General features: G+C 35.0%; 1 protein-coding gene across 1 annotated transcript in view; it reads right to left on the bottom strand.

Annotated features, from left to right (window-relative positions):
• The window catches only part of SNTG1 (syntrophin gamma 1), a gene marked incomplete at its 5' end in the record, with an annotated part of 382,785 nt that overhangs the window by 287,260 nt on the left and 80,065 nt on the right, over window positions 1-15,460 (bottom strand). The window contains one exon of the mRNA XM_033202518.1: window positions 171-253. Coding sequence (XP_033058409.1) covers window positions 171-253 — 83 coding nt within the window. The remainder of the gene's footprint in view (window positions 1-170; window positions 254-15,460) is intronic.

Raw genomic sequence — 15,460 nt, 5'->3', positions numbered from 1 at the left:
ATGGCATAAAAACCCTGACCTATTTATTTTCCATTTCTTGTTTATCATAATACTTAAATGATTATGCAACCAGGGATTTCCTATCTATCACATAAATCAGATTCACTAGCAGTTTTTACAAACTATGTGTTATCTCCTTATTAATCTGAGCTGTGCCTGGATCGTCTTACTGTATTATTGGGGTGGTAGTTGAGATGTAAGCCACTGTCACAGAGAGGAGAGGAGGTGCCACTGCTCTGGTCACTTGGAGCACCTGCGGGAGACAAAATCATAACATTCCACTGGTGAGAATGTCATACCCTTCTAAACTTATGCATTCCATTAAACTTTCAAGGATACTCAATAATATCAAGTAAATCAGATGTTACAATATAATTTTATTTCAGTTATCCTAAACCCAGAGTTTTGCAAGTAACCCAAGTGACTGCAGATATCTGGGCACTAAGAGACTCACAAAAATTTGTCTTTGATTTCAGAAACATTAAGACTTTACTAGGGAAAATGTACAGCCTTATTAAAAGTATTATTTTGTTTGATTGTCTAAAGTGGTTTGCTTTTAGAAACCATACTTAGAATAATGCAAGATTTTGGTTGTCTACAAAGTTCTATTTAATGTCATATTTCAACCAACTGGTAAATCCTACCCTTAGAAACTATAATTTTCCATGATGCAAAAATGTTTGCATATTCTCTGTTTTTATAGGTACTCTTAGTTTGTATTAAAGTAATCATTAAAATTATCAAATTTTGTATAATTGCAATGAAAAAACTTCATATTAGATTTTAATGAGATGCCTACTAATATGTATTTTTTAACGATGAGTAATGCCTTAAAGATTTGTCATTTTCTAAGATTTCCCAGTTTAGTATTAGAGTCACAATTAGTATACATAGTTCCTGACTTCTGATTACTTGATTTTTCTAAAGATATTTTTTAAAGTTAACGAATGTTTATAAATATTACCCATAGATATAATTGATTCTCAATTTACATTTGAAATATTATACTTGATTTCAAACATCATATGTCATAGGGAACAGTACTTACATAATAGTCAATGTGCTAAAAAAATGATATTGTTCTTCTTTTTTATTACTCTAACATTCTATAATTTTCCTGGAACTAAGAAGGGAAACATAGGCCTTCTTGCTAAACTGATCTGGATATAATTTTTCTAACCCTTAAACTGTAAGAAATATCACACTATGTTTTAGTTATTTTTCTTGTGCAGTTTATTTGCAATTGTATCTTCTACAACATTTTAATGCATATAGGTATTACTTTAAAGCAAATATATATACATATTGCTTTAAAGCATATACATTTTGAACTGAACAAAATAAAAATACAACATATCAAACTCTGTGAATGAATTTTAAGGAGTCATTTGAGTGAAATTTAAATGTTTAAATACATACACAAAAAGAAGGTAGGTATAAACTTAATGCTCTTAAGAACTTAAGAACGGAGGAGCAAACTAAACCAAAACAAACAAACAAACAAAATAAATAAATAAATAATAAAAATAAAACTGGGAAAAAATTAAATAGAAAAGAGAAAATAATAAACAAAATTAATTAAGACAAATATCCGATCTTTAGGGACACTAATAAATTAGATAAACCCATAGCAAAAAAATTAGAAAACAAAGAAAAAAAATACAGGTTATCAATATCAGGAATGAAGGACGGGTCATTACTGAGAGCTAACGGATGTTAAAAGGAATAATGAGAGGACATGATAAACAACTTCATGAAATAAATTGACGACTTAGTTGGAGTGAACAAATAAATTAAAAAAAAAAAATCCAACCAAAACTTACAAAAGAAGAAAGAGACTATCAACTCTTATGGACATACACACAAAAAAAGTAAACAATACATTAGCAAACCGAACCTAGTACTATATGAAAAATAAATCACATCATGACCAAGTAAGTGGTATTTATTCTAGAAATACAAGCTTCGTTTTACATTCAAAATCTATTTTAAACATTTAGCATACCAAAAGGCTAAAGAACGAAAACATATACATAATATTTCCATGTATGTAGAAAAATATTTGAGACAATTCACCATCAATTTTTTTTTGAAAAAAGCAAATCAAAAACTTTAGAGTTCTAGGAATAGAAGTGCTCCTCTATCTGATAAAGAACATCTTTAAAAACCTGTATCCAATACTCTAATTAATGAGAAAAAAAATAAACTGGATTACTCCCTGCTAGTATCAAGAGAAAGAAAGGGATGTCTACTGTTAATATGTTGTTCAAAATAAAATGGAGGTCTTAGCCACTGCAACAGGAAAGTCAAAAGAATTAAAGAAATGTAGATTGGAAAGGAAGAAGCAAAACCATATTTGCAGATAACACAATTGTATACGTAGGAAAACATTAAGAATGCAGAAAAATCCTTCTAGAATTAATAATAAAATTATACTATTGTGCAATATGTTAATATATGAAGTTAAATTACATTTTATGTGCTGGCAATAAACAACTGGACAATGAAATTTTAAAATATTATTTACAATAAAATTAAAACATAAAATGCATATAAGTAAATTTAATGAAAGATATGCAATAATTACAAATTAAAAGGACTAATATATTGCTGAGAAAAAAATGAAAAGGTATATTGTGTTCATCGACTAAGACTTAAAGTTATTAAGGGGTTAATTTCCAAATTGTTTATAAATTTAATTTAGTTCCCTTCAAAATTCCAATACACTTTTTATACAAAGTGGCATGTTTTTTCTGAAATATATGCAGCAATACAAAAGATGTAGAATAGCCAAACAATCTTTACAAATTGTAAAGTTGAAGAACTTATTCTAGGTCACTTTAGGATATGTTACAATAATAAACAATGTGATTTTCATTTAAAAAAATAGACATGTAAATTAATGGAAATAACAAAGTATCCCAAAATAGATCCAAACATGTATGATCAAATAATAATCATATGTATACATATATCAAACACACACACACAACTAATTCTTATCTAAGATGCACAAAAATATAAGATACATTATAAATGTAAACATAAAAGCTAAAGCAACAAACCCTCTAGAGGAAAATAAGGAAAAGTATCTTTGCAACCTTGGGGTAGGCAAGTATGTCTTAGGGAGGATACAAAAACAATAAAAGGAAATAAAGCTTCTGTTAACAAAGACAACCTCAAGTGGAAAATATAGTTATACAAAGACTAAGAGAAAATCTTTGTAATTTATATCACTGGCAAAAGGCTTATATAGACAATATTTGTAAAAACTCATGCAGTGTAATAGTAAAAAGAACATACTAATAGAAAAACGGAGAAAAGCCTTGAACAGAAGCTTCCCAAAATAAGATATGCAAATGGTCAATAATCACATAATATGGAAATAATTATTATTAGTCATCAGGAAAATGTAAATTAAAACTACAATAAGATTTCTCTGTGCACTCAATAGAATGACTGGAAAAAAATATTTGAGCATCAAATATTGGAAAGAATGTAGGGCAATCAGTGCTTGCATACATTGCTGGGGAGGACAGTGGGAGTTGTTTAAAAATATGCTGACTTTGGGCCAGGCACGGTGGCTCACACCTGTAATCCCAGCACTTTGGGAGGATGAGGTGGGCAGATCACAAGGACAGGAGATAGAGACCATCCTGGCCAACACGGTGAAACCCAGTCTCTACTAAAAATACAAAAATTAGCCGAGTGTGGTGGTGAGCACCTGTGGTCCCAGCTACTCGGGATGCTGAGCAGGCGAATCGCTTGAACCCAGGAGGTGGAGGTTGCAGTGAGCCTGGTGACAGGGCGAGACTCCATGTCAAAATATATATACATACATATGTATATATACACATATATGTGTATATATGCATATATATGTGTATATATATACACATACATATATATATGCCGACTTTGATGTAGTTCAGAAAGATGGTGGAATAGAAACCCCAGACCTTGCTTCCCATAGAGACACCAACTTTGCAACAATATATAGTTCAAAAAGCTTTAAAGAGTACTCGAGAAACTAGTTAATAAATCATAGTAACCCAGCTAAGCTCAAAGCCAAGAACAGCCACATTAAAAATGGTTAAAAAGACCATTTTGTTCCACCCATGACAGCCCATCCACTAAGTCAGAACAACTTGGTGTGATCAGAAGTAAATGTCAAACTTGCAGTCACTCTGTAGAGTGGAAGAAAAGCAAAAAATGCCCATCCAATGTTATGGTTTTTTGGGGATTGCACAAGGGTCTGATTTCTATGTCACTGACTGGGTGCACTGATAGAAATAGCATACTCTGGATGCCTGAGGCTCAGAGAACACAGAAGAGTTCAGGGGCTCATTGCAGTACTAGAGAATCTGCAGTTCTGCAGCCAGAGAGCAGAATAAATAGTAATTATAAGGCTGGGAAAAAGAAACCAATAAACCTCTCTATTGGGATTTTACATGCCCAGAGAAGATGAATCCCCTAAAAATGTTTGGGAGACACTTTACCCAGGCTGATTGGTGAAGTTCTTTTCCTGTGTGAAATCAGTTAGAAAAAGTCTAAGAGACATGGCTGATTTTTTCAAATTCACAAATCCCAGAAAAAAAAATAACATCACTGACATATGAAGCAACAGAGAAACAAAAGAAACCACCAGAAACCAACTGGAAACCATGGTCTATAAATTATCTTTAAAAACACAAAATAATCATCTTAAAGAAGCTCAATGTGCTAAAAACAAAAACACAGATAGCTACATAAAATTAGAAAAAAAATGCATGAACAAACTGAAAATATCAAAAACTATAGAAAAGATTTAAAAACACAGAAATTCTGAAGCTGAAGAATACAATAATGAAGTGCAATATTCACTAGCGAATATCAACAGCAGATTTTTTATTTTATTTTTTTTTTTTATTTTTTTATTTTTTATTATACTTTAAGTTCTAGGGTACATGTGCATAACGTTTATATCATGTATAACTCCCCAATGCAATCCCTCCCTCCTCCCCCCTCCCCATGATAGGCCCCAGTGTGTGATGTTCCCCTTCCCGAGTCCAAGTGATCTCATTGTTCAGTTCCCACCTATGAGTGAGAACATGCGGTGTTTGGTTTTCTCTTCTTGTGATAGTTTGCTAAGAATGATGGTTTCCAGCTGCATCCATGTCCCTACAAAGGACGCAAACTCATCCTTTTTGATGGCTGCATAGTATTCCATGGTGTATATGTGCCACATTTTCTTAATCCAGTCTGTCACAGATGGACATTTGGGTTGATTCCAAGTCTTTGCTATTGTGAATAGTGCCGCAATAAACATACGTGTGCATGTGTCTTTGTAGTAGAGTAATTTATAATCCTTTGGGTATATACCCAGTAGTGGGATGGCTGGGTCATATGGTACATCTAGTTCTAGATCCTTGAGGAATTGCCATACTGTTTTCCATAATGGTTGAACTAGTTTACAATCCCACCAACAGTGTAAAATTGTTCCTATTTCTCCACATCCTCTCCAACATCTATTGTTTCCTGACTTCTTAATGATTGCCATTCTAACTGGTGTGAGATGGTATCTCATTGTGGTTTTGATTTGCATTTCTCTGATGGCGAGTGATGACGAGCATTTTTTCATGTGTCTCAACAGCAGATTTTATCAAGCAGAAGAAGGAGTAAATGAATTCAAAAGCATGACATTTGAGGAATAAAAAGAAATTAGAATTAGGAAAAGTGAAAAAATGCTAAGAGATTTATATGACACCATCAAGCAGAACAATATACACTTTATAGAAGTCCCAAAAAAAGAAGGAGATGGGCAAAGAGCTTATTCAAATAAACAATTTTCAAAAGTGTCCCAAATCTGAGAAAGGAAATCAACATTCAATACAAGAAACTTGAAGATCTCCAACTAGGATGAACCTAAAAAGACTCACCCTGAAACCCATTAGTATCAAACTGTTAAAAGTAACAAAACAGATAATCTTGAAAGCTGCAAGAAAAAAAATGCATTTTTGCAAGTAAAAGGAAGATCTCATAGATCAACACATTTCTCAGCAGAAACATTATAGGGAGAAAGGAGTGGGATGCTATATTCAAAGTGCTGAAAGAAAAATAAAATCAGCCAATCTAGAATACTATACCCAGCAAACCTGTTCAATAAATGTGAAGGAGAAATAAAGATCTTCCTAAATAAGCAAAAACCATGGGGCTTCATCACCACTAGAACTCTTTTACAAAAAACGCTAAAGAGAATTCTTCAAGTTGAAATAAAAGAACATTAGACAGAAACAGAAATGCATATTAAAAAATAATGTCCTCTGGTAAAGGTAGATGTAGACAAATACAGAATAATGAAGGTGTGTTCATAGTAACTTTATTGTGGTACAGAATTTAAATGACAAAACTGTGAAAAATAACTATATAGTCATTCCTCCCGGGGAGACTGATTCCAGGACACCCTGCACATACCAAAATTCACATCTGCTCTAGTCCCTTATACAAAATGATGTAGTATTTGCATATAGCCTATGCACATCCTTCGGTATATTTTAAATCATCTCTAGACTGCATATAATACCAAATACAATGTAAATGATATGTATGTAGTTGCTATACTCTACTGTTTATTTGTATTATTTTTATTGTCGTGTAGTATTTTAATTAATAATTTTGATATGCGGTAGGCTAAATTCACAGATGTGGAATCTGTGGCACAACTATACCTATACAAGCGGGTTAAGGGATCTAAAATATAACAAGTTGTAATTATAAGGTAGTGTATGTGATTGACACGGAGTTATCAGTTTAAATTCACTTATTTAAAAACAGTTAATAGTATTTAATAAAGTGTATTAACTTACGATTATTTCTTGCCTACGTGACTTATTTTTAACAGAAAATAACAATTCAGCAAGTATATTTGTCCATTAAAAATAGGTAAAAGGGAATTAATAACAGCAAGATTGTGGGATAGAAATCTCTATATTTCATTCCCCAACAGAGACACTAATGTGAAACCAGTATATGGTATAGAAGGTGGGGAGAGGATGTAAAGGAGTAAGATCTTTATACTGTGATTAAGTTATTATCCATTTAAAATAAATTGTTATAGTTTGTTCTATGCAATACTAATGAAAGTCACAGAAATACCTATAAGGGATACAGAAAAGAAATTGATGAAAGGATCAAAGCATGGAACTGCAAAAAACAAGGAAACAAATGAAAGTAGCTACAGAGGAAAAGAGAGACAACATTACTATAAGTTATACAGAACACAACAAAATTACAGTAGTAAGTGCATCCCTATCAGCAATTATTTAAACACAAGTGGAATAAACTTCCAAAATCACAGACATAAAGTGGTTAAATGGATTTAAAAACCAATATCCAAGTACAGACATACCTCATTTAATTACATTTTGCTTGATTTTGCTTCACAGATTTTTTATAAATTGAAGGTTTATGTCAACCCTGCATCCAGCAGATCTATATGCTGTTTTTATAATAGCTTGTGGTCACTTTGTGTCTCTGCATCACATTTTGGTAATTCTCACAGTATTTCAAATTTTTCATTATTATTATACGTGGTATGGTGATCTGTGGTCAGTTATCATTTATGTTTCTATTGTAATTCTTTTGGAGCTTCACAAACCATGCCACATAAGGCAAGGAACTTAATGAATAAATGTTGTATGTGTTCTGACAGCTCAACTCACCATCTGTTCCCCATCTCTCTCCCTCTCCTTGGGCCTCCATATTCCCTAAGATACAATAATATTGAAATTAGAACAATGAATAACCCTACAATGGCCTCTAAGTGCTCAAGTAAAAGAAAGAGTTGCAAATCTCTCACTTCAAGTCACAAGCTAAAAAAGAATAAGCCTAGTGAAGAAGGCATATTGAAAGCCAAGATAAGCCAGAAAACAAACTTCTTCCAGTTAGCCAAGTTGTGAATGCAAAGGGAAAGTGTTTGAAGGAAGGTAAAAGTGCTACACCAGTGAACATGTATATGTTGAAGCAAAACAATCTTATTACTGATAAGGAGAAAGTTTCAGTGGCCTGGGTAGATCAATCCAGCCACAGCATTCCCTTAAGCCAAATCTTAATAAAGAGCAAGATACTCTCTTCAATTCTATAAAGGCTGAGAGGTGAGGAAAGTACAGAAACAAAAGTTTGAAGATAGCAAATGTTGCTTTATGGGACTCAAGAAAAGACACTGTCACCATATACAAAATTGCAAGATGAAGAAACAAGTGCTCTTGCGGGAGCTTTAGAAGCTGTAACTAGGGCTGGGATCAATGCTGAATGTGGCTTCACTAAAAAACAGATTTTTGTTGTATCCATTAAAGAGCCTCATATTAGAAGAAGATGACATCTAAGACTTTCATAGGTAGAAGGAAGTCACACCAGCCACGGTGGCTCATGCCTATAATCCCAGCACTTTGGGAGGCTGAGGCAGGCAGATCACAAAGTCAGGAGATCAAGACCATCCTGGCCAACACATTGAAATCCCGTCTCTCCTAAAAATACAAAAACAAGCCAGGTGTGGCTGTGTGTACCTGTATTTCCAGCTACTTGGGAGGCTGAGGCAGGAGAATAGATAGAACCTTGCTGGCAGAGGCTGAAGTGAGTGCAAATCACACCCCTGCACTCCAGCCTGGGTGACAGAATGAGACTCTGTCTCAAAAAAAAAAAAAAAAAAAAAAAAAAAGGAAGTCAATGTCTGCCTTCCAAACTTCAGCGAAAACTCTCTTGTTAGGGTCTAATGCAGCTGCTATCAGTTGAATTCCATTTTTATTTACTGTTCTGAAATAAAAAGGGCACGGATAGGTCCCTTAATAATTATGTTAAATCTACTCTGCCTATGCTCTAGAAATGGAACAACAAGGCCTAGATGGCAGTGTATCTGTTTATAGCAAGGTTTACTGAATATTTAAGTCCACTGTTGAGACCTACTGCTCAGAAACACACAAACACAGACACACACACACACACCACACCCTGAAACACACATCAAAACACATTCCTTTCCAATAATTACTGCTTATTGACAATGTACCTGGTCACCCAAGAGTATTGATGAAGATGGACAAAATTAATGTAGTTCTCATGCCTGCTAACACAAAATCCATTCTGCAGTCCACGGATCAAAAAGGAATTTCAAAGTTTCAAATCATATTATTTAAGAAATATATTTAATAAAGGGATAGCTGCCATCGATGGTGATTACTCTGATGGATCTAGGCAAAGTCAATTGAAAACCTTCTAGAAAGGATTCTCCATTGTTGATACTATAAAGAATATTCATGATTAATATTGATGGGAGTAGGTCAAAATATCAATATTAAGAGGCATTTGGAAGAAGTTGATGCCAACCCTCATGGGTGACTTTGAGGAATTCAAGACTTCTCAAGTGGAGGCAGTTAGTGTAGATGTGAAGGAAATAGCTGAAGATTTACAATCAGAAGTAGAGCTTGAAGACGTGACTGAATTGTTCCAATCTCATGAATGTTTTCTTGAGATGGAATCTATTCTTGGTGAAGATGCTATGAACATTGTTGATATGACAATAAGGTATGTGGAATATTACATAAACTTAGTTGATAAAATGGTTGCAGAGTTTAAGAAGATTGACTAATTTTGAAGGAAGTTCTAATATGGGTAAAATGCCCCAAGACTATTACATGTCACAGAGAAATCTTTCTTGAAAGGAAGAGTTAATGAATGTGACATACTTCATTGCTGTCTATTTCAAGGAATTATCATAGCCATTCCAAACTTCAGCAACCACCACTCTGATCAGTCAACATCCATCAATATAGAGACTAACAAAAAGGCTGCAAGTCAGTGAAGGTTCAGATTATTCTTAGCATGTTTTAACAAAGATTTTTTTTTTATTATACTTCAAGTTCTGGGGTACATGTGCAAGAAATGCAGGTTTGTTCCATAGCTATGCACGTGCCATGGTGGTTTGCTGCACACATCAACCCATCATCTACATTAGGTATTTTTCCTAATGCGATCCCTCCCCTAGACTTCCACCCACCATCAGGCCCTTGTGTGTGATGTTCCCCTCCCTGTGTCCATGTGTTCCCAAATGTTCAGCTCCCACATATGAGTGAGAACATGCAGTGCTTGGTTTTCTGTTCCTGCATTAGTCTGTTGAGAGTGATGATTTCCAGTTTCATCCATGTCCCTCAAAGGAAATGAACTCATCCTTTTTATGGGTGCACAGTATTCTATGGTGTATATGCGCCACTTTTCTTTATCCAGTCTATCATTGATGGGCAATTGGGTTGGTTACATGTCTTTGCTATTGTAAATACTGCTACAATAAACAGAAGTATGCATATGTCTTTATGGCAGAATTATTTGTATTCCTTTGGGTATATACCCAGTAAAGGGATTGCTGGGACAAATTGTATTTCTGGTTCTAGATCCTTGAGGAATTGCCACCCTGTCTTCCACAATGGTTGAACTAATTTACACTTGCACCAACAGTGTAAAAGCGTTCCTGTTTCTCCAAATCCTCCCCAGCATCTGCTGTTTCCTGACTTCTAAATGATCGCCATTATAACTGGCATGAGATGGTGTCTCATTGTGTTTGATTTGCATTTATTTAATGACCAATGATGAGCTTTTTTTCATACATTTGCTGGCCGCATAAATGTCTTCTTTTGAGAAGTGTCTGTTCATATCCTTTGCCCACTTTTTGATGGCATTGTTTGTTTCTTGTAAATTTGTTTAAGTTCCTTGTAGATTCTGGATATCAGCCCTTTGTCTTTTTCTTCCATTCTGTAGGTTGCCTGTTCACCCTGATTATAGTTTCTTTTTTGTGCAGAAGCTCGTTAGTTTAATTAGACCCCTTTTATCAATATTGGCTTTTGTAGCCATTGCTTTTGGTGTTTTAGTCATGAAGTCTTTGCCCATGCCTATGCCCTGAATGGTATTGCCTAGGTTTTCTTCTAGGGTTTTTATGGTTTTAGATCTTATGTTTAAGTCTTTAATCTATCGTGAGTTAATTTTTGTATAAGGTGTAAGGAAGAGGTCCATTTTCGGTTTTCTGTATATGGCTAGCCAGTTTTCCCAGCACCATTTATTAAATAGGGAATCCTTTCCCCATTGCTTGTTTTTGTCAGGTTTGTCAAAGACCAGATGGTTGTAGATGTGTGGCTATTTCTGAGGCCTCAGTTCTGCTCCATTGGTCTATATACCTGTTTTGTTACCAGTACCATGCCATTTTTGTTACTGTGGCCTTGTAGTATTGTTTGAAGTCAGGTAGCATGATGCCTCCAGTGTTGTTCTTTTGCTTAGGATGCTCTTGGCTCTATGGGCTCTTCTTTGGTTCCATATGAAACTGAACATAGTTTTTTCTAATTCTGTGAAGAAAGTCAATGGTAGCTTGATCTATAAATTTCTTCGGGCAGTATGGCCATTTTCACTCTATTGATTCTTCCTATCCACGAACACGGAATGTTTTTCCATTTGTTCGTGTCCTCTCTTATTTCCTTGAGCAGTACTTTGCAATTCTCCTGGAAGAGGTCAATCACTTTACCTGTAAGTTGCAGTCCTAGGATTTTACTCTCTTTGTAGCAATTGTGAATGGGAGTTCACTTATGACTTGGCTCTCTGTTTGTGTATTAATGGTGCATAGGAATGACTGTAATAATTTTTGCCCATTGATTTTATATCCTGAGACTTTGCTGAAGTAGCTTATCAGCTTAAGGAGATATAGGGCTGAGATAATAGGGTTTTCTATATATGCAATCATATCATCTGCAAACAGAGACAATTTGACTTCGTTTCTTCCTGTTTGAATATACTCTATTTCTTTATCTTACCTGATTGCCCTGGCCAGAACTTCCAATACTACATTGAATAGTAGTGGTGAGGGAGGGCATCCTTGTCTTGTGATGGTTTTCAAAAGGAATGCTTCCAGTTTTGGCCCATTCAGTATGATATTGGCTGTGGGTTTGTCATAAATAGCTCTAATTATTTTGAGATACATTCCATCAATAACTAGATTATTGACAGTTTTTAACATAAAAGGATGTCAACTTCTATTGAAGGCCTTTTCTGCATCTATTGAGATAATTATGTGGTTTCTGCCATTGGTTCTGTTTATGTGATGGATTACATTTATTGATTTGCATATATTTAACCAGTCTTGCATCCCAGGAATGAAGCCGGCTTGATGGTGGTGGATAAGCTTTTTGATGTGCTTCTGGATTCAGTTTGCCAGTATTTTATGGAGGATTTTCTCTTCAATGTCTATCAGGGATATTGTCCTGAAATTTTCTTTTTTTGTTGTGGCTCTGCCAGGTTTTGGTATTAGGATGATGCTGGCCTCATAAAATGAGTTAGGGCAGAGTCCCTCTTTTTCTATGGTTTGGAATAGTTTAAGAAGGAATGCTACCAGTCCCTGTTGGTACCTCTGGTAGAACTTCTACCTCTGGTAGAAGTCCAGAACCCATCTGGTCCTGGACTTTTTTGGTTGGCAGGCTGTTAATTACTGCCTCAACTTCAGAACTTGTTATTGGCCTATTCAGGGATTCAACTTCCTCCTGGTTTAGTCTTAGGAGGGGGTATGTGTCCAGGAATTTATCCATTTTTTCTAGATTTTCTAGTTGGTTTGCATAGAGGTGTATATAGTATTCTCTGATGGTAGTAATATATTTCTATGGGATCGTGGTGATATCCCCTTTATCATTTTTTATTGTGTCTACTTGATTCTTCTCTCTTTTCTTCTTTATCGGTCTGGATAGTGGTTATTATATTAATCTTTTCAAACAAAAATAGCCCCTATATTCATTGACTCTTTGAAAGGTTTTTTGAGTCTCCATTATCTTAAGTTCTGCTCTAATCTTAGTTATTTCTTGTCTTCTGATAGCTTTTACATTTGTTTGCTCTTGCTTCTTTAGCTCTTTTGATTGTCATGTTAGGGTGTCAATTTTAGAAATTTCCTGCTTTCTCTTGCAGGCAATTAGTGCTATAAATTTCCCTCTAAACATGCTTTAATGGTGTCCCAGACATTCTGGTAGGTTGTGTCTTTGTTCTCATTGGTTTCAAAGAACGTATTTATTTCTGCCTTAATTTTGTTATTTACCCAGTAGTCATTCTGGAGCAGGTTGTTCATTTTCCATGTAGTTGTGTGGTTTTTAGTGAGTTTCTTAATACTGAGTTCTTATTTGATAGCCTTATGATCTTAGAGACTGTTTATCATGATTCTCATTCTTTTGCATTTGCAGAGGTGTGTTTCAGTTCCAATTATATGGTGAACTTTAGAATAAGCGTGAAGTGGTGCTGAGAAGAATTTATATTCTGTTGATTTGGGGTGAAGAGTTCTTTAGACGTCTATTAAATCCACTTGCTCCAGAGCTGAGTTCAAGTCCTGAATATACCTGTTAATTTTCTGTCCCCTTGATCTGCCTAATATTGACAGTGTGGTGTTAAAGTCTCCCACTATTTTTGTCTGGGAGTCTAAGTCTCTTTGTAGGTCTCTAAGAACTTGCTTTATGAATCAAGATGCTCCTATATTGAGTGCTCTTCTTGTTGCATTGATACTTTTATCATTATGTAATGCCCTCCTTTGTCTTTTTTGATCTTTTTTCGTTTAAAGTCTGTTTTATCAGAGACTAGGATTGCAACCCCTGCATTTTTTTTACTTTCCATTTGCTTGGTAAATATTCCTCCATCCCTTTATTTGAGCCTATGTGTGTATTTGCACATGAGATGGGTCTCCTGAATGCAGCACACCAATGGGTCTTAACTCTTTGTCCAATTTGCCAGTCTGTGTCTTTTAATTGGGGCATTTAGCCTATTTACATTTAAGGTTAATATTGGTATGTGTGAATTTGATCCTGTCATTATGATGCTACCTGGTTATTTTGCCATTAGTTGATGCAGTTCCTTAATGGCATTGATGGTCTTTACAATTTGGTATAGTTTTGCAGTGGCTGGTATCAGTTTTTCCTTTCCATATTTAGCACTTTTTTTCAGGAGGTCTTGTAAGGTGGATTTAGTGGTGACAAAATTTCTCAGCAATTGTTTTTCTGTAAAGAATGTTATTTCTCCTTCACGTGTGGAACTTAGTTTGACTAGATATGTAATTCTGGGTTGAAAATTCTTTCCTTTAAGAATGTTGAATATTGGCTCCCATTCTCTTCGGGCTTGTAGGGTTTCTGCAGAGAGATCTGCTGTTAGTCTGATGGGCTTCCCTTTGTGGGTAACACTACCTTTCTCTCTGGCTGCCCTTAACACTTTTTCCTTCATTTCAACCTTGCTGAATCTGATGATTATGTGTCCTGGGATTGCTCTTCTTGAGGAGTATCTTTGTGGTGTTCTTAGTATTTCCTGAATTTGAATGTTGGCCTGCCAACATTCAAATTCAGGGGAAGTTCTCCTGGATAATATCCTGACGAGGGTTTTCCGACTTGGTTCCATTCTCCCTGTCACTTTTAGGCACACCAATCAAATGTAGATTTGGTCTTTTCACAATAGTTACGTATTTCTTGGAGACTTTGTTCATTCCTTTTCACTCTTTTTTTCTCTAATCTTGTCTGTACCCCTTATTTCATTAAGATAATCTTCAGTCTCTGATATCCTTTCTTCCATTTGATCAATTTGGCTATTGATACTTGTGTTTGCTTCACAGAGTTCTTATACTGTGTTTTTCAGCTCCATCGGGTCATTTATGCTCTTCTCTAAACTTGTTATTCTAGTTAGCAATTCCTCTAACCTTTTTTCAAGGTTCTTAGCTTCCTTGCATTGTGATAGGACATGCTCCTTTAGTTTGGAGGAGTTTGTTATTACCCACCTTCTGAAGCCTACTTCTGTCAATTCGTCAAATTCATTCTCCATCCAGTTTTGTTCCCTTGCTGGTGAAGAGTTGTGACCCATTGGAGAAGAAGTGGTGCTCTGGTTTTTGGAATTTTCAGCCTTTGTGTGCTGGTTTTTCCTCATCTTCGTGGATTTATCTATTTTTGGTCTTTGATGTTGGGGCCTTTGGATGGGTTTTTTTGTGGACGTCCTTTTTGTTGATGGTGATGCTATTTCTTTCTGTTTGCTAGTTTTCCTTTTAACAATCAGGACCCTATGCTGCAGGTCTGCTGGATTTTGCTGGAGGTCCACTCGAGACCGTTTGCCTGAAATATACATTCTTCTTATGTGTACACAAAATATTCTCCCTAATAGTTTACATGTGTGGTCACAAAACAAGTCTTATTAAATTTAAGAAGATTGTAATCATACCAAATATCTTTCCTGATACAATGGTATTAAACTAGAAATCAATAGCAGAGAGAGAATTGAAAAATACACAAATGAGTGGAAATTAAGAAATGAAGTTTTGAAGAACCAAGGAGTCAAAAAAGAAATCACAAGGGAATTAAAAATACTTTAAACAATATCCAACAAATTAAAATGAAACACAACATACACAAACTCATGGGATACAGCAAAAGCATTACTAAGAGAG

This window comes from Trachypithecus francoisi, unplaced genomic scaffold (genome assembly GCF_009764315.1).
Source record: "Trachypithecus francoisi isolate TF-2019V2 unplaced genomic scaffold, Tfra_2.0 Lachesis_group7, whole genome shotgun sequence".
In the NCBI taxonomy this organism is placed as follows: Eukaryota; Metazoa; Chordata; class Mammalia; order Primates; family Cercopithecidae; genus Trachypithecus; species Trachypithecus francoisi.
This window is presented reverse-complemented; position numbering and strand designations above follow the sequence as displayed.